Source organism: Leptonychotes weddellii, chromosome 3 (assembly GCF_054177405.1).
Source record: "Leptonychotes weddellii isolate Sample4059 chromosome 3, ASM5417740v2, whole genome shotgun sequence".
Lineage (NCBI taxonomy): Eukaryota > Metazoa > Chordata > Mammalia > Carnivora > Phocidae > Leptonychotes > Leptonychotes weddellii.
In genome coordinates, this window is record NC_138371.1 from 34,157,600 (window position 1) to 34,174,371 (window position 16,772).

The following is a 16,772-nucleotide window of genomic DNA, read 5'->3' on the forward strand; positions in this document are numbered from 1 at the left end:
TTTTGTCATGTCTGTATCTGAATTCTTCCTGTCCAATCCTGCTTCTCCCTTTTCCCTCCACATGTGTTACTTTCCAATAAATCTTTCACCTCTAATGCCACATGCTTCTCAGAAAACCCAACCAATATATTATAGATGTTATCCTTACTATGTCATCAGCTTTAATATTTTTCCAGACTATTGCTTATTGATTTTATATCTGTTGCCTATATAATACATTAATTTTCATATAATCAAGTATGTCTCTCTTTTCAGCACTTTCAGCACTTTCCAACCCCTAGGTTGTACATGTAATCTCCTACCTTTTCTTGCAAGATTTTGTTTAACATTTAAGTATTTGGTCTTTCTATACTTTATTTTTGAATTTAATTTATATGTGTATACAAGCATTTACATAAAATTTTTTAAATAAGATGGTGGGCTGCTTTTTTTTTTTCTTCATTAAATAATCTACTCTTTTCTCACTGAATTGAATTACCCTTCTTGTCATATGTTAAATTATCACATATACTCAGTCTACTTTTGGGTTATCTGTTCTGATCCAATACCATATGAATTTGATTACAGTGACCTTGTAGCATGTTCTAATGTCCATACTCTCTCCACATTGTAGCTAGAGGGATTTACCTAAAATATAAGTCTGACTCCCTGCTATGAAGCTTTATTGGCTACCCACTACCAGTTGAATAGAGTCCAGGCTTTTTGGCACATGTGGCCATGGCTCTTGTCTACATCCCTGGCTTCCTTTCTGGCTACTCCACTTCTCTTCCTACTCCAGATGTAAAAATACTAGCTTTGAATTTTGGTTGCTTCTAAAATTTTTCAGTGCTTCAAGGAGTTCCAACCTTAAACAGATCCAGATATATAATGTAAGGGCAAATACAGACTAAAAATAAGAGGTTTAATTCTCCCTGGGAGAAATAAGGAAAAAGACTTCTCCCATCTCTTTTTTTTTTCTCCCCAGAATTTTTTTCTCTGTCCTTTTCAAATGTATATAAATCTTTATAATGGCTAACTATCCTCAAAAAGTTAAAAATAGAACTGCCCTACAATCCAGCAATTGCCCTACCAGGTATTTACCCAAAAGATACAAAAATACAGATTCAAAGGGGTACATACACTCTGATATTTATAACATCATCAACAATAGCCAAACTAGGAGCACCTTGGTGGCTCAGTCAGTTAAGTGTCTGACTCTTGATTTTGGCTCAAGTCATGATCTCAGAGTCATGAGATTAAGCTCTGAGTTGGGCGCCATGCTGGGCATGGAGTCTGCTTGAGATTCTCTCCCTCTCCCTCTGCCCCACTGCCTGCTCATGTGCACTCATGCGCTTGAGCTCTCTCTCTCTCTCAAATAAATAAATCTTAAAAAAAAAAAAAAGTCTGACTCTTGATCTCAGCTCAGATCTTGATCTCATGGTCTGTGAGTTCAAGCCCCACATTGGGCTCCACATTGGGCATGAAGCCTATTTTAAAAAACAAACAAAACAATAGCCAAACTATGAAAAGAGCCCAAGCGTCCATCGACTGATGAATGGGGATAAAGGAGATGTGGCATATAAATACCATGGAATATTACTCAGCCATCAAAAAGAATGAAATCTTGCCATTTGCAACAACATGATGGAGCTAGAATGTATTATGCTAAGCAAAATAAGTTAGTCAGAGAAAGACAAATACCCTATGATTTCACTCATATGTGGAAATCAGGAAACAAAACAGATGAACATATGGAAAGGGGGGGGAAGAGAGAGGGAAGCAAACCATAAGAGACTCTTCATGATAGAGAACAAACTGAGGGTTGATGGAGGGAGGTGGGTGGGGGAATGGGCTAAATGGGTGATGGGTATTAAGGAGGGCACTTATGATGAGCACTGGGCATTATATGTAAGTGATGAACCACTAAATTCTACTCCTGAAATCAATATTACACTATATGTTAACTAGAATTTAAATAAAAATTTGGAAAAAAAAAAAACACCTTTTTGAAATGCAAACAGCAAGGGAGATAGTTCCCCTATTTCCCAGTTTCAGTAAGAAGTTAAGATCCTAACTTTGATGTTTGCTTTACTCCAGTTTGCAAAATTACCTCCTGCTATAAAGATACGAGGTTTGTTTTTCCTCTCTATAGAGCCAATAAGATGGTGACTCCAATCACCAGGTAAGGTTAGGATGAACTATCTGTGATGTAATGGGTTGTGTCTGCTTGGCAATATAAGTGGGTGAGATTCCTTTCTTTGTTTTGTCTTTGCAATTTCTTGCCTGTGCTGTGTACCACAGAGTTCATGCTTATTCAGTGATGAAACTGGTTTCTGTCTCTATCACCTTTGTGGAGAGGTATTCTTTTTTTTTTTTTTAAAGATTTTATTTATTCACTTGAGACATACACAGAGAGAGAGAGAGAGCATGAGCAGGGAAAGAGGCAGAGGGAGGAGGAGAAGCAGGCTCACAGCTGAGCCAGGAGCCCGATGTGGGGCAAGATCCCAGGACCCTGGGATCATGACCTGAGGCGAAGGCAGATGCTTAACCATCTGAGCCACCCAGGCACCCCTGTAGAGAGGTATTCTGAGTGGGGAGAAGATTTTGCATTTTAATTATATTTCCCCAATGGTGACCAATATGGATATTTTCTTGAGCACAGAACCAACAGAGGGCAAACTCATAGAAAGCTGTTTTTTAGCCTGCAATCATTAAACACAATGTGCAACCTAAACTTTCAGTTCACAAGATTACCACATCTTAGGTTACCAGATCTGTGCTCCTGATATAGTCCCTTCTGCAATCTCTCAGGTGCCCTCTCTAAGAAAAAAACAAGTTTGAAGTTTTCCTGAGTTATTCTGTTTTTGTCATGTTTTCCTTCAACCAAAAGCAAACTAAATTCAACCTGTTTAATCCTATTGTAGAGAAAAAGTCATTTGATGGTTATGAACTCACTTCTGTATATGCTGTGATTGGCCCAAATCTCCCTTCAGGACCAAGCCATTGTTCCACCAGATGCTGGGGTGTGGGCTGTTCTCAGCTAAGTTCCTCTCCAGAAATTGCCCTCAGCCAAAGAGAGTCATCTTGTCCAAAGTTCGGACTCTTATCTGGGAGCAGCCTGCACCCAATGTCTATAGATAGGTAGATGAGGATAGAGAGTACAGTGGAGGGGGAAGGGACCCTAGTCTCTGGGGACAACTCTGTAGGTCATCCTAGGATTGCTGAAACTCTGTTGCAAAAATCACAACTCAACTTGCTCTGCCCAGTCCTGCTTCCCTCACTTTTCTCAGGTACTCTTCCCAAACTCATATTACCCAAAATTTCTACATGCAAATCTCAGAGTCTGTTTCCTGAGGAACCCACTTGCAACATTCACCAAAATGAATATTTTTCCAAATGTCAAACAGTTACTGATGTCTGAGAATATGATAGTAAAACATGATGAACATAAATGAGGGTTTCTTGACACCATCTTACAGTGCAGGAGCTGTTTAGGCAGGGCTACCACTGGCCTGTTCAGCATCTTTTTATGTATTAGAAAAATGCACTCCCATTGAATGGAGGGGCTTGTGGCTACATGGTTCTATGAGTGGAGAAGTAAGGGCTGGATTTCATCCTACTAGCTCCTTTGGCTAGACAACCTTATATATTGAGTAATCTATGCAACACTACATGGTGGCCTTCCTTAGATTCAAAAGATCAGAGTGCACCAAGGCAACAATTGCCCACTATTCAAAAACAACATAGTTGCTGGAGTAGAGGACAAGTGACAATTAAATATTTTTTAAAAAGATGTTTGAAATGTCATGGTTAGGACGCTAGCAACACGAACTACTGCCAAGATGCCTATGGGTGAGAGAAAACATGAATTAAGAGGGTCATGATAGTACCCGAAAATACCTCATGCATCCAAAGGAAACCAGAATATGTCACCCCAAAATATGCCTCTTGACCTAGGAATTATTTTGAGTTGAAGGCAATTAAACAGTAAACACAGAAAAAGCTCCCCCTTTTGTGCCTAAAGGCAGGAAATAAATTCTTTTCCTGGAGACAGACACTTATCAGCCCCAAGACAGGGCACCAGAGGAATCTGCAAACTAATCTTGTTAAACTAACCCTTATCTTCCTAGTTTCTTCTTCACCATTTACTATCTCTAACCTAAACTCCTTCATCTTGTCAATTACTCATAAATGTATTGTTTCTTTGTCTAAAAGGTATAAAAGCTTCCTGCTCTGGTCAGTTCTTAGATCTTCATTCCCTTATGAAGGCCCCCAAGTACATGTAAAAATTCAGTAAAATTTGTATGCTTTTCTCCTATTAATCTTTGTCAATTTAATTTTCAGACCCAGCCCGGAACCCTAAGAGGGTCAAGGAAAACTTTTTCCTCCCAGAAAGATCACATCTACAAATGAGGTAAGAATGGAAAGAGGTTGGGGCGCCTGGGTGGCTCAGTCAGTTATGCATCTGTCTTCAGCTCAGGTCATGATCCCAGGGTCCTGGGATGGAGCCCCGTGTCGGGCTCCCTGCTCAGCAGGGAGCCTGCTTCTCCCTCTCCTTCCGCCGCTCCCCTTGCTTGTGCTATCTCAAATAAATAAATAAAATCTTTTAAAAAAAAAATGGGAAGAGGTTAAAAAAGAGTTATATAAATCTTAAAAATCTTTAAAAAAAAAATGTTGGGGGGCACACCTAGGTGGCTCAGTCAGTTAAGTGTCTGCCTTGAGCTCAGGTCATGAACCCAAGGTCCTGGGATTGAGCCCCTCCACAGACTCCCCTGCTCAGCAGAGAGTCTGTTTCTCCCTCTGCTCTCTCCCTGCTCATGCTCTCTCTCTCTCTCAAATAAATAAATAAATAAATAAATCTTTAAAAAGAGAAAGAAAGACAGCCGTTGGTGGTCAGAAGGTAAGGGTAAAATAAAGGGGCAAGCCAAGGCAAATACTGCAGGACTGAGTCTACAAGTGGACAATATGTTCTGGGCAATCATTCTTGGACTGAAGTCTTGCTGCACAGGTCTTATTTTTGTATATGGTGGTATAATATCTGCGAATGTTCAAAGGATTTTGCAGGTGGGATGTTCCAAACACAAGGTCTTCCCCTGAAAAGCAACTGAAAACATGTGTATAATTATTAAACCATACTTGCATAAGTGAATCAAGAAAAGATTCTCTGATGATGACGGTTTTTCATTCTTATTCCAGAAGTAAGAGTAAAATGGTAAGGAATGGGTATAAAATGGAGGGTGGGGTGAGGGTTGCCTATTCATTTAGTCTCTATTCTATAAATAATTACTGAGGTCCTACCTCATGCTGCACAGTCAGCTCTAATATTTTATATTCCTGCATCTAAGTAGTTGCTCAAAATAAACTGCATATGCAAATAAAACGGTTTTATAAGGAATTTTCCAATGAATCACTTACTGTTCCATCTAGATCATCTGGGTAACATCCTCTCTAAATGTAAGTATTACATTCCATAAAGGAAAAGGAAATCTGAACTGGACTCTGCTCCTTAAGACAGATTTTTAAAACTCCTATCCCTCACCTCTCCTATTTCAAATATCCAACCATCATAGAGAAGAAGAAAGCACCTAATCATCCTCCAGAATACAATAGGTTAATAGACATGGGAACAAGAGAGAAATAAAATGGAAACAGAGGCATCTTCTAAACGTGTCCTTTCATGTCGTTTTATCTACCAAGTCACTCCCTGATTTGGGCTGTCTCTGCACCTGGCAACTCTTGTACTGCTACACTTAGCACATTGAGTGTATAAACTTTCTATTTACTTAGCTCCTTCTTGCACTAGACCACAGGCTGCTGGAGAGCAAGAACCAGGTTTTAATCACTGCCACATCCCCTCCCGTAAAGTAAAGCCTGGTCCGTAGGAGGCCCACAGATGGTTATCTAGGTCTATAAGCTAGAGAACACATCCCAAGGGTTATTGAGAAAAGGACTGTCTAAAATAGATATTAGGAGTTAGAATCAGTGTCTAGAAAACTCAAGGAGCAGTAATGGAAGAATTACCAGTAAGGGAACGCAAGCAAGAGGGAGGGCAGGTTTGAGTAAATCCCTGAAATAAGAACTATGCTCTTAACTGACTGTGTGAAGGAAAAAGATGGGAAACATTGGGATGCTAGTACAAAATATAAACAAATGGGATATGCAATTTGGGTTTGCAATTTGTTATGTGTTGCACTTTTATATTTATCTTTGTCAATGACCTCTCCAGGATTTGAAACTTGAGACTTCTGAACCATCCTCACCAATCCCTCCCCAACATCACCACGTCCAAGAGTCTCAGTTCTTCTCTGGTTTCTCCTTAACCCTTTCCCAGTATTTTATTCTCACAGCTGCCACTTCTGTTTAGGTCCCCATTATTTTCCACTGGAGTCGTATGCTCCTAATTCAATTCTCTGTTTCCTGTCCTTTAAAAACTGTTCTCTGGTCTGAGCCTATCTTTCTAAATTTTGGTTCTGATTATATAACTTCCTGATTCAATAACCTCAATGGCCCTCTATTTGCAAAGTTCTCTAGAGTAAAACTCTAAGTCATTATTACCACAATACAAGTAACATGGCAGAGTGAACGTGCATGGGCAATGGAGTCAAATAGAACCAAGTTTTGAAAACTGCATCTACCAGTCACTAGCAATGTAACTACATGAGTCACTTTTACCTCTCTAAGGTTCAGATTTCCAGAGAAAGAATGGTAACTCAGAAGACTAAAAAAGAATATGCCTAGTCTAGTGCTGGGTAGATGAAAGGGGCTCTATATCTTTCCTCCCACCTTCCCACCCAAACCACAATTTCAGCCTTGATGATACCCTTACATAGCTCTAAACATTGTGCCTCACGATGCTGTCCTCTGTGCTCCTACAAGATCTTTGATTGCAGTTCACATATCACTTATCCTATTCTGCTTGTGTCTTATTATAAGCACATTTAGATATAATTATTATTTTGAGCAGTTAGTCCTTTCTTCCCTTCTAGGTTGAAAAAAACTCAAGATGAGGATTTGATCTTGTTCATCTTCTTATCTCCCATAACATAGAGCATTAGGTACTACGCATAATAGGAACACTATAAATGTCTACTAGTTGAATTGTATACTTTTACATGACCTACTCAAGTTTTAAAACCAAAATTTCCTTTTGCTTTAAGAATGAAAAGAGAAGCAGAACAGAGAATTACTATCACAGGCCTTGAAATACAGTCAATGTTCCCTAAATTGAGTTGATTAATTTGTGTATCACAGACTGAACACCTACTATGGTGAAGACAGTCTTTAAAAATAAGGGTTTTCAGGGGCGCCTGGGTGGCTCAGTTGTTAAGTGTCTGCGTTCGGCTCAGGTCATGATCCCAGGGTCCTGGGATCAAGCCCCGCATCGGGCTCCCTGCTTGGCGGGAAGCCTGCTTCTCCCTCTCCCGCTCCCATCGCTTGTGTTCCCTCTCTCGCTGTGTCTCTGTCAAATAAATAAATAAGTAATCTTTTAAAAATAATTAAAAAATAAAGGTTTTCAGTCAAAAAAGATGGGCAAAAGATAATAGCTACTCAAATCCATCATTACTACTGAAAAAAAACACACCCAAAGATCAGTTCTAATGTTATCGAACAGCAAAATTATTCTGCTCTAGAATATGAGTATTAATTTGAATAGGTTTGTACTGTTTCCACAGAAACTAAAACCTAAAATAAGCTTAAATTGCATGCAGAAATGTATGACTTTAAGGATGCTTTAGCTGAACTGTATCCAATGAAAAAAATTATGTTTCCTATTTTATTTTTGGTAAATAATATAAAGATCTAATCTTTGAGCAGATTAAAAATTAATACAGTGATACTGCATATTTTTAAAGTCTTTCTCTTGAAAGTAAAATAACCCAAAGTCAAACTTTTATAAGAGAGCATAGAAGTTATTACTAATGTAACTTTTAACAGTTGTTGCTGCTAACTTTTATAAAAACACATGTCAAAATGGTTAAGCTCATGAATTGTCAGGAGACCCCAGTTAAATCTCTTAGAGCTTTAGTTTTTGACCAAATGGACTTAATCTCCATCTGATTGAGCCCTTGATAAATGGTAGTTGTAAAAATCATCATCATTATCACATAAGTTTACTTCGTTGTAATTATTTACGACTTGATTATATATATTATATATCGCCATTACATTATATTCTATATGTATGTATAATATTACATTATGTATTATAGCGGCGATATATGAAATTCTCAGCTACCTTTTACAGATATTTTTTACAAAGTACTCTTCTTTCAAAGACGTCTTGCTCCCAAGGCTATAAGCGGCCAGAGCCGCTCCAGGCAAGCCGCACTGTGCTCAACCCCCTCTGGCGCGCGGGTGGCCTCGTCGCGGGCCGGCTCCCGAGGCTGTTGCTGCGGCCGGGCGGTGCTCAGCCGCGAGGGGCCCGCGGGAGCCGCGAGGGGCGCAGGCCTGTGGCGGGCGCCGGGGCCCAGAATGGGCTGCACGGCGAGTCCTGGCCAAGCCGCCCGCGCTGCCCCGCCCGCTGGCGGGAATGAGTGACGGCGACAACAGGTGCAAGCGCGGAGTCCAAGGTTCTCGGGAGTCCCCGAGTTTGGCGCGTCAGGCCCGAGGGGTCAGAGTTTGAGTCTGGAAACCGCCCTCCTCGCCTTGCACCAGCCTTCCGAAGTCGCCCCTCAACCGGCCTCTTGCTCCTTAGTAAAGCCTGAGGTCACGTCAACCTCTAGAAACCCACCAGTCCTGGGCGCCGAATTTTCTCCAAAGGGGAGAAGAGAGGAAGGCGTGCGGTGCATGGTGCTTTGCATAACCGTTCGCGCTCTCCTCCCCAGCCGTCGGAAAGCAGGCGAGAGTGTCCCCAGAGCCAAGCCCTCGTCCGCACACCACACGCCCACCCCGACTTTGGGGCACGCTCTTCCCCTCAGACGGCCCAGCTCGGCGACCACGGGCCACAGCCGAAACCGCCCGCCCGCGCCGCTCCCCGGCTTGCGGCGCCCGCCCGCCCCGCCGCCCGAGGCGACGTCGCCTGCTCCTCCCCACCCCCCTGGGTGGCAGGTTCAGGCCCCGGGTCCGAGCCTGCGCCCCTGCAGCTGCCACTGCCGCCGTCACCGCCAGGGGGAGTGTCCGTCAGGAAACGTGGTGTTGCTTCCTTGGTGTGAAGGTGCTATCAAACTTCGGGTTTCTGTTCCTTTCCCCCGGTGTTTGAAGCGCGTAGAGGAAGATGGAGACCGAGTCCGGGGCGGTGAGTACAACAGTCAGGGCCTCCGGCCCCGGGGTAGCAGGGGTAAGGAGCAACGTGGACTCCATTCCTGAGGGGCTGGAAGAGCGAGGTCTAGCGCCCAAACGCCCACTATTTTGTCGGGAAGAAATGTGGACAGGATGCCCATCTACCACCGCGAAGAGCGGCCCGCCTGCAGGCCCGGTCGGGTCGTGTCGTGTGGTCGGCAAGGTGGGACCACCGGGCCTGGACCGGGTGTAGGCTGGCTGGGGGACCTCAGAAAAGGCCGGGAGATTTCGGGAGTCGGCGGGTGGCTGGGTCCTATGCACCAGGCGGGGCTGGGCAAGAGCAACAGCTTTCCCGCCGAAACTGGGCTCAGCGGCGTCTTTGACGCTCGCTCTGGCGGGACTCCGCCCAGCCGCCCACCGCGAGGGGTTGCCAGGGCAGCTGACGCCGCCTCTCCCCGACTGGTCAGTGTGGACCGGAAGGCCTGAGAGACCTGGGGGAGGGGAGGGGCACCGTGGCCCACGACGGACCCAGACACTCTAACACCTCAGGGCCCGGTGGGGGAGGGGCGGGAGCCAGAGAAGGCCTGAGGGGCCTGAGGCCCAGAGGCGGCGCTGCGGTGTCCCGCCTCGCGCCCCGCTGGCAGCCAATCAACGCGCGCCACGTGCGGACCGGGGGGTTGCCGGCGCTCGAGGCCGACGTCGGGTCGGTGCCGTTGAGGGTTCCCGCCACTGCTGCTGGCGGGATTGCGGGACAAAATTTCTCGCTGGCTAGCCTTCTTTTCCCTCCCGCACTTTGGTGGGGAGGGGGTGGATCCTCGTGTCAGTGTCCAAGTTCACGATGACCCGAGAGAACCCGAGGAAGTTTTTGCCGCGGCCATATCCCCCAGCGCCTCAGCTTGCTGGCCTCTGAGGGGAAGGAGCACCGAGGCCGTGACCGCGACGGTTAGCCTGCCCTCTTCCTGTTGTCTTCGTTGACAAAGTGAATGATAGATTTCGAGGTTAATTCTCAAGGGAAGAAGTCAGTAAGGGCACATTAGAGGACATTTTTAATAAAATCTTTAGTGTTGGAAGTTTTGCTAAGCTAAGGACCCTTACGTCTAACCAAATAATAGCACCTACCTAAGTGCTTTTCATACATTTGCGAAATCATTGCCAGTGAAATGAGGCTTTATTGTTTAACTCCATGCATCGCTAGCCTTCTCTAAGGAATTTAGATATTGCTTCTGCTTGAGCCTTGTCACTGCTAACATTAAAATATTTTCTAGGCTATTTTAATAGCATATTCTTAAACCTCAGCCTAATGGTTGGGATATCATGAGCAGGAAGAAATGATTCATTCGTTTATTCATTTGTTCAACAAATATTAATTGAACACTTCCTATGACCGGCTCTACTTGAGACGCTTAGTGAGCAAAACAGGCAGAATCCCTTCCCGTATGAATATTGCACTATAGTGGAAAGTGATAGACAATAAACACAAGTAAATTATATAGCATGTTGGAAAGTGCTAAGTGGTAAGAAAAATGAGGCAGTTGGAACCCACAGTACAGCAGGAGTCTTAGAAACTGGAGAATGAAGTGAATAGGTTGGAAAAGTTGATGTTTTTCCTTTCTGGGTATCATTTAACCAGTTTCTCAATATAGGAAATAAAGCATTCTTTTCACTTCTGTTCATGTCATCTCTCTCTCTCAAGGAAGAATAATGGAATTAACTTTTATTTAAACCAATTGGAGAACAAACGAGTTCATCTGTTGAACTCATTTTGTTTTTAAGAAGAAAATTTCATAAAGACTGATTTTTGTTAATTTTGCAAATACGTAATTTCTACACCCTCTAAACAGGCAAGATTATATCTACTAGAGCTGTCCTATTATCTCTAGCAATGCAAATATCCAGTAGAAAAATTACGCATCCCCAGATCATCCATCCATTCTCTGCACTACAGAGTCACTATTTGTGACTGAAGTTACAAATAACCTCCAAATGCTTAGAGAGCATGCTGTTAAGATTGGGTTCCCAATTTCTTTAATTGGAAACTACAACATAGCAATTATTAAATGTGATAAATTTTCTGTGGTTTAATAGGTGTTTTTATGAACTCCCTTATTAGGGAATATGTGTTGTTTGTCCCCCCTTAATACTAGATGCAGAATAGAGCCCAATAAGGTCCAGCCTACAGCCCCATAATCACTACTGGTCTAGTCATTTCTCAGTATATCTTGAAGAGATTAATTTAGGGATTATGGTTTTATTGGCCAATGAAGTGAGAGAGGAGAGCAAATATGAAAAAGAACAACTCTGTTATCTAAGTTAGAGATTCATTTTATGTATTTGTTTCTCAGAGAATTGAAATTATGAACTGCAAGCTTTTTTGAAGCATTCATTTAGTATGTTAGACTGTCTCAGAAGTCTGTTAAGTGTCCCCAGAAAGAAAGTAATTAGCAAGTGCTTAAATTGGTTTCTCTTCAAAATTCTATTCTCGTCTTGTTTTTTCAGATATACGTTAAGAGTCTACCATCTTGCCATTGTACAAAGGCTTATATGTTAATATATATTTATTAAAATCTAAATTAGGCCCCCAACTTAGAATTGTGAACATACATGTACTGAGCTCAGTTCTTTGGTATACAAATTTATACCTATGAGTTACAGGTATATACATTTTTTTTTAAACGAAATCAGTTCAATGTTCAAATTGACAAGTGCATTTAAAAATTTGACTTTAGAGCTAAAATATGGTGAACTTGAACATCAGAGTTTATTGACTTGTCAGTGCCCTTTAGCCAAAGACTACCAGGAACATATCTGCAGTTAAGTAAAGTTGGGTCTATTGAATTGTTGACACAAGGAAGAGCATACACCATGGAGCCTCTAGGTAAGAGGGTGTTAGAAAAGAACTTACTATGGGATTTAGGCTTGTGTCAAGCTCTTTTTAGAGAACATTTAAGGAAGAAGGGCTGTACTCTGAAATACATGTTGTCAGAAAGTGGGAGTAATTCTATGATTGGGTATGTTAATTTTTATTTAGAAGGTAAGAAAAATAGATTGAGGCCAAATCTATGATTGATAAAGAAGGAGCAGTTACACGAATCAGCCAGGATTTTTGTTTCTTGTGGTTTGGACAATGCTTTTGTTTTTGTCAGGGTTCAGACATCATTATGGAATGGTCTTGTTTTTAATGTGATCCATCACAGTCAAAGAGTAACTTTGCCTAATGTCTGTTAACAAGAGAACACCACAGCCTTACTGTGAGTTCCAGGCCAACACCTAACATCACCAGAACCAAGCCAGTTCCCAGCTGTCTAGGGCTGTTTTTTCCTTTCTCAAACTTCTTTTTCGAGTTTAATATTCCTCAACATTTATAATATTTAAGTAGTATATTTAATAGCAATTAATATAAGTATATTTAAATAATATATTTTAAGATTTAAGATTTCTTCTGTAGTGGAGTAGATTCTGTATTTCCCATATTTTTGTTGCTCCAAAAAGTTATTAGTTCTAACTATAATTTTCATAATATTAGAATAAAATTAAAGTCTAAAATATTACATTTTGCCTAAATAACTCAACTTTTTGATAGATATATGTTTTCAGCCTGCATCAAAACTTATACCCAATGCTAAAAATTTAAAAGAATTTTATTTTACAGCAAACATCAAATCAGACGCAAACAGATTCATTATCTCCATCCCCTAATCCTGTGTCACCTGTGCCTTTGAATAACCCAACAAGTGCCCCAAGATATGGAACAGTGATCCCTAATCGCATCTTTGTAGGAGGAATTGACTTTAAGGTACCTATTTATGTATGCAACATAGTGTATTTTTTGCATTAGAAGTTATTTTATTTCTCAGAACTACTTTGTACAACTACAAAAATAATAATATTTACTAATTGCATAATGATTAGTAGGTTTCACATTGTCTTACTATAAAGAATCTTTTCAATAACAATGTAGGTTAAATAGAACATATATAATTGTCCAATTTCACATACAAGGAAATTGAGGCTCATTGACGTATCTACAGGCTCCTAGCTTCTTAGTGACAGAGTGAAGACTAGAATCCCAGTATTCTGACTCATAGTTTCATATTCTTTACTTCACCATACCACACTAATTATACTTTATTACATAGTATTCCAAAAGACCAAATAATGTATGACTATAATTTAAAAAAAAGATTCAATATTTTAAAAAACACAAAATTTAGTCCTATGAAATCCTATTTCTTTATCCCAATTTTATTGTCAGGTTCCTACTAATATCCTGAACTTCCATCTTTCACAAATTCCTTTCTGCCACCTAATTTAGAATTTGATCACCAAAAAAAAGGCCTGTGACCTTATCAGAATAAAGCATCTTCACATTAATATATTTTAATTATGTAATCAGCCATTTCACCATTTCAGAGAGGCTTAGTTTGTTGTTGTTGTTGTTGTTTTTAGATGTTTTGCAGCACCATTTGGGAGATAGTAGTAAACACCTCTAGGAAAGGCCTGCATGGCTATTTTGAGTAGAATATCCTACTTCCAAGTGGATATGTAGAAGGATTTCCAAGCTTCCATTTTATATACTGGAAATTACAGGGATAGTTGTTTTTCTTAATTAAAAAAAAAAATCCTTGTGCCATTAGGGTATGAAATTTATTACTCACTATTTCCCTGTAATCAGTCTTTCACAATTTGATGAAATTACTTTTTTTCTGCTCAAGAGAAATGTTACACTTACTGTATTTGTCAGAATAATGATTCTTAAGCAAGTATGTGATTGGTTCACTAAAAATAAAGAAAAATTATTTCTAATGAAATCTTTATTTTTTTAGAAAGATTTTCTGTTTCTATGAAAAATATTAATGGCTGACCATAAATATTCAAGTTGAGTATTCATGTTCAGAATTAATTTATATTACAAACAGTATATTTTTGAAATAAATCTTCAATAAATGGAAACATTTGTATGGCTAGGTTATTCTAGGTTACTGAATTCTGTCAACTACATTATGAACTTTGGAGGCCATTGTAACAATGCAGTTATAGCTTTCAGGTAATTGCTAGGGTTCCCTCCCTGATACTTATCCCTTTTCCAAAACCAGACAAATGACAACAAGGAAATAGTTTACTGTAGTAGCAAGCTGTGTCAAATTTTGTAAAACTTTTCTTTTTAGAAGCTTATAGCCCATCCCTCTTCATACTTAATCATCTTAACTGTCTCATTTTTCAACTAAGAAGTAGAGCTGCAAAATTGAACTAGTGATTCTATCAGAGAATAGTTTGAATTAATTTGTTTTCGAATCTCTAATAAAAATTCTTATTCTGGCATTGCTTCCATTTTCAGTTTATTGAAATAAGAGGTATTTAGTTATTCTTATATTAATTCAGTATTTGTCATCATCCAGTTTAGTAGCTTTAGGTTACCAACTAATAGCTTATAATGTATGTAAGTAGTGAGGTAGCAGGGGAACTCAAGAGGCATAGCCCCACTATTAGGCATGTCTTTTTCTGTGTATATAAAGAAAATTTTTTTCTAGGGATATTTAAAGTTCCCCATGGCATAGTTATACCTGAGCCAGAAAATGAAATTGCAATGAATTTAGTGTGAATACTCTAGGAAAAGGTGATATGAGTCTATTAAGAGACTATTTCAATTAAAACCATCTTTGTAGATATCTTGTACATAATAGTCTAATAATGACTCAGATTTTTATTTTGAATATCATAATGTCATTATTTAGCCAAAATGTATATTGAGTACAGATAAACTATCTAAAAACTTTAAATCTTGTAGCCACTTCATTGGTGTCACAAACTGAGTTCAAGTACTTTTGGAAATATATTCCTTTCCTAAGACCTTACTCTTCCTGGAGACTGCATATTAAAATAGAGGGACTGGTATATATTGCCAACATCCTAGTTCCACTGCCATGATCGTGAGCCTCTCTGAGCCATAAGAACCAATAGTAATATGCCCTTACTATAGTTACAGCCATGCCTGATTCAAATTATTTTTTAAAAACTGGCAAAAAGAATTTCTTTAAATATTAGTGGACTTTCTTTGTAGTTTTAAAGTAATTCAGCTTAAAAATTTTTTATTGATTATAATAGTTTAATAACATAGTTACTGCATAAAGCAATGTATTTACATTGATTTTAATAATTTAGTGGTTTATATACTGTTTTTATGTTAAGAGGCATTCTTATATTCATATTACTCTTTGCTTATAATCCTTTTTGTCTCCAAAACAAACATAAGACTTGTTTCATTTTTTAGCAATTAAAAATATTTTTTGTGTTTTTCTTTTATGCCATTAGACAAATGAAAATGATTTAAGAAAGTTTTTTTCCCAGTATGGGTCTGTAAAAGAAGTGAAGATTGTAAATGACAGAGCTGGAGTGTCCAAAGGGTAAGTATCACTATAGAAAGTACATAGAATTAATAATTGTGTTTTTATTGGATTACTAGGTTTTATATGCTAACTTACTTTGATTCCATTTTTTAAAAAGAGAATTTCATACCCTCTTCTTTTCCTCCTACCTTTAATCTCCCATTTCGTGTGTGTGTGTGTGTGTGTGTATTTTGGAGGGAGGGGGGACACTGTAACAATTCCTTAATTTGTTGGGAAGTTATTATTCTTGCATGGGCTGAAGGACCATTCAATGTTAGATAGCAAGCATTTAATGTTGAGTAATGTACAGTAGCTAAGGAACCAGAAGCTAAAGGAATCAGATATTTTTGGAATTGTGTGCTTGCTTTAGACTAGAGAGAGCTTTATTTGAGAAAAGCTGGCAAAAGGAATGTCTGTAGGTTTTGCCTCAGAGACCTAGTTAAGGAACTAACCTGAGAAATACAACTTTAATGAGAATGGTTTTTAATTCCCAAATCAAAGAGAATGAAAACTGAGAAGAAATCAGCAGGATTTGTCTAAAAATCACTAATGGGGCGCCTGGGTGGCTCAGTTGGTTAAGCGACTGCCTTCGGCTTAGGTCATGATCCTGGAGTCCCAGGATCGAGTCCCACATCGGGCTCCCTGCTCGGCAGGGAGTCTGCTTCTCCCTCTCCCACTCCCCGTTTGTGTCCCCTCTCTCGCTGTGTCTTTCTCTGTCAAATAAATAAATAAAATCTTTAAAATAAATAAATAAATAAATAAATAAATAAATAAATAAAAATCACTAATGACCTTAGAGCTGTTCCAGTGGATTGGTATATGCAAAAGCCAAATTTCAGAGAAGAAAGAGGTAGTTTACATAGTGTACTCACTTAAGAAGTTTGACAGTAAAGTTAAAGAAAATGGGTAAGACAGTGGAGATCAGTGAAGGATTGTGTTTGTTTTCTTGAAAGAGAGGTAAGACATATATATTTATAGACATAAGAGAAAGGAACGACTAGTGAGGTGTATAGAAAATTATACTAGTGTGGGAAACCACATTTAAGTATGTCAGATAAGCACTTTGGAAGAGATGGGATTCTGCAGAGAGGTTATTTTTAAACAATTGAGATACTTCCTCAGACTGACAACCAGTATTAGGATGAAGTGAGATTGTACCTCTTGTATTTGGTTAATAGAATTTACAATATT

The 16,772-nt window shown here is 39.6% G+C and overlaps 2 protein-coding genes across 2 annotated transcripts in view; one reads left to right on the forward strand and one right to left on the reverse strand.

Annotated features, from left to right (window-relative positions):
* PLCL1 (phospholipase C like 1 (inactive)) overlaps nt 1-8,247 on the reverse strand; it is a 327,021-nt gene extending 318,774 nt beyond the window's left edge. The window contains exon 1 of the mRNA XM_081813916.1: nt 8,216-8,247. The gene's annotated coding sequence lies outside the window, so the exon portion shown is untranslated. The remainder of the gene's footprint in view (nt 1-8,215) is intronic.
* Nucleotides 8,248-8,492: 245 nt separating this feature from the next.
* Nucleotides 8,493-16,772, forward strand: part of BOLL (boule RNA binding protein) — a 44,411-nt gene continuing 36,131 nt past the window's right edge. Inside the window, exons 1-3 of the mRNA XM_006728142.3 lie at nt 8,493-9,214; nt 12,848-12,991; nt 15,508-15,599. Of these exons, the coding sequence (XP_006728205.2) occupies nt 9,194-9,214; nt 12,848-12,991; nt 15,508-15,599 (257 nt within the window). The 5' untranslated portion in view covers nt 8,493-9,193. The remainder of the gene's footprint in view (nt 9,215-12,847; nt 12,992-15,507; nt 15,600-16,772) is intronic.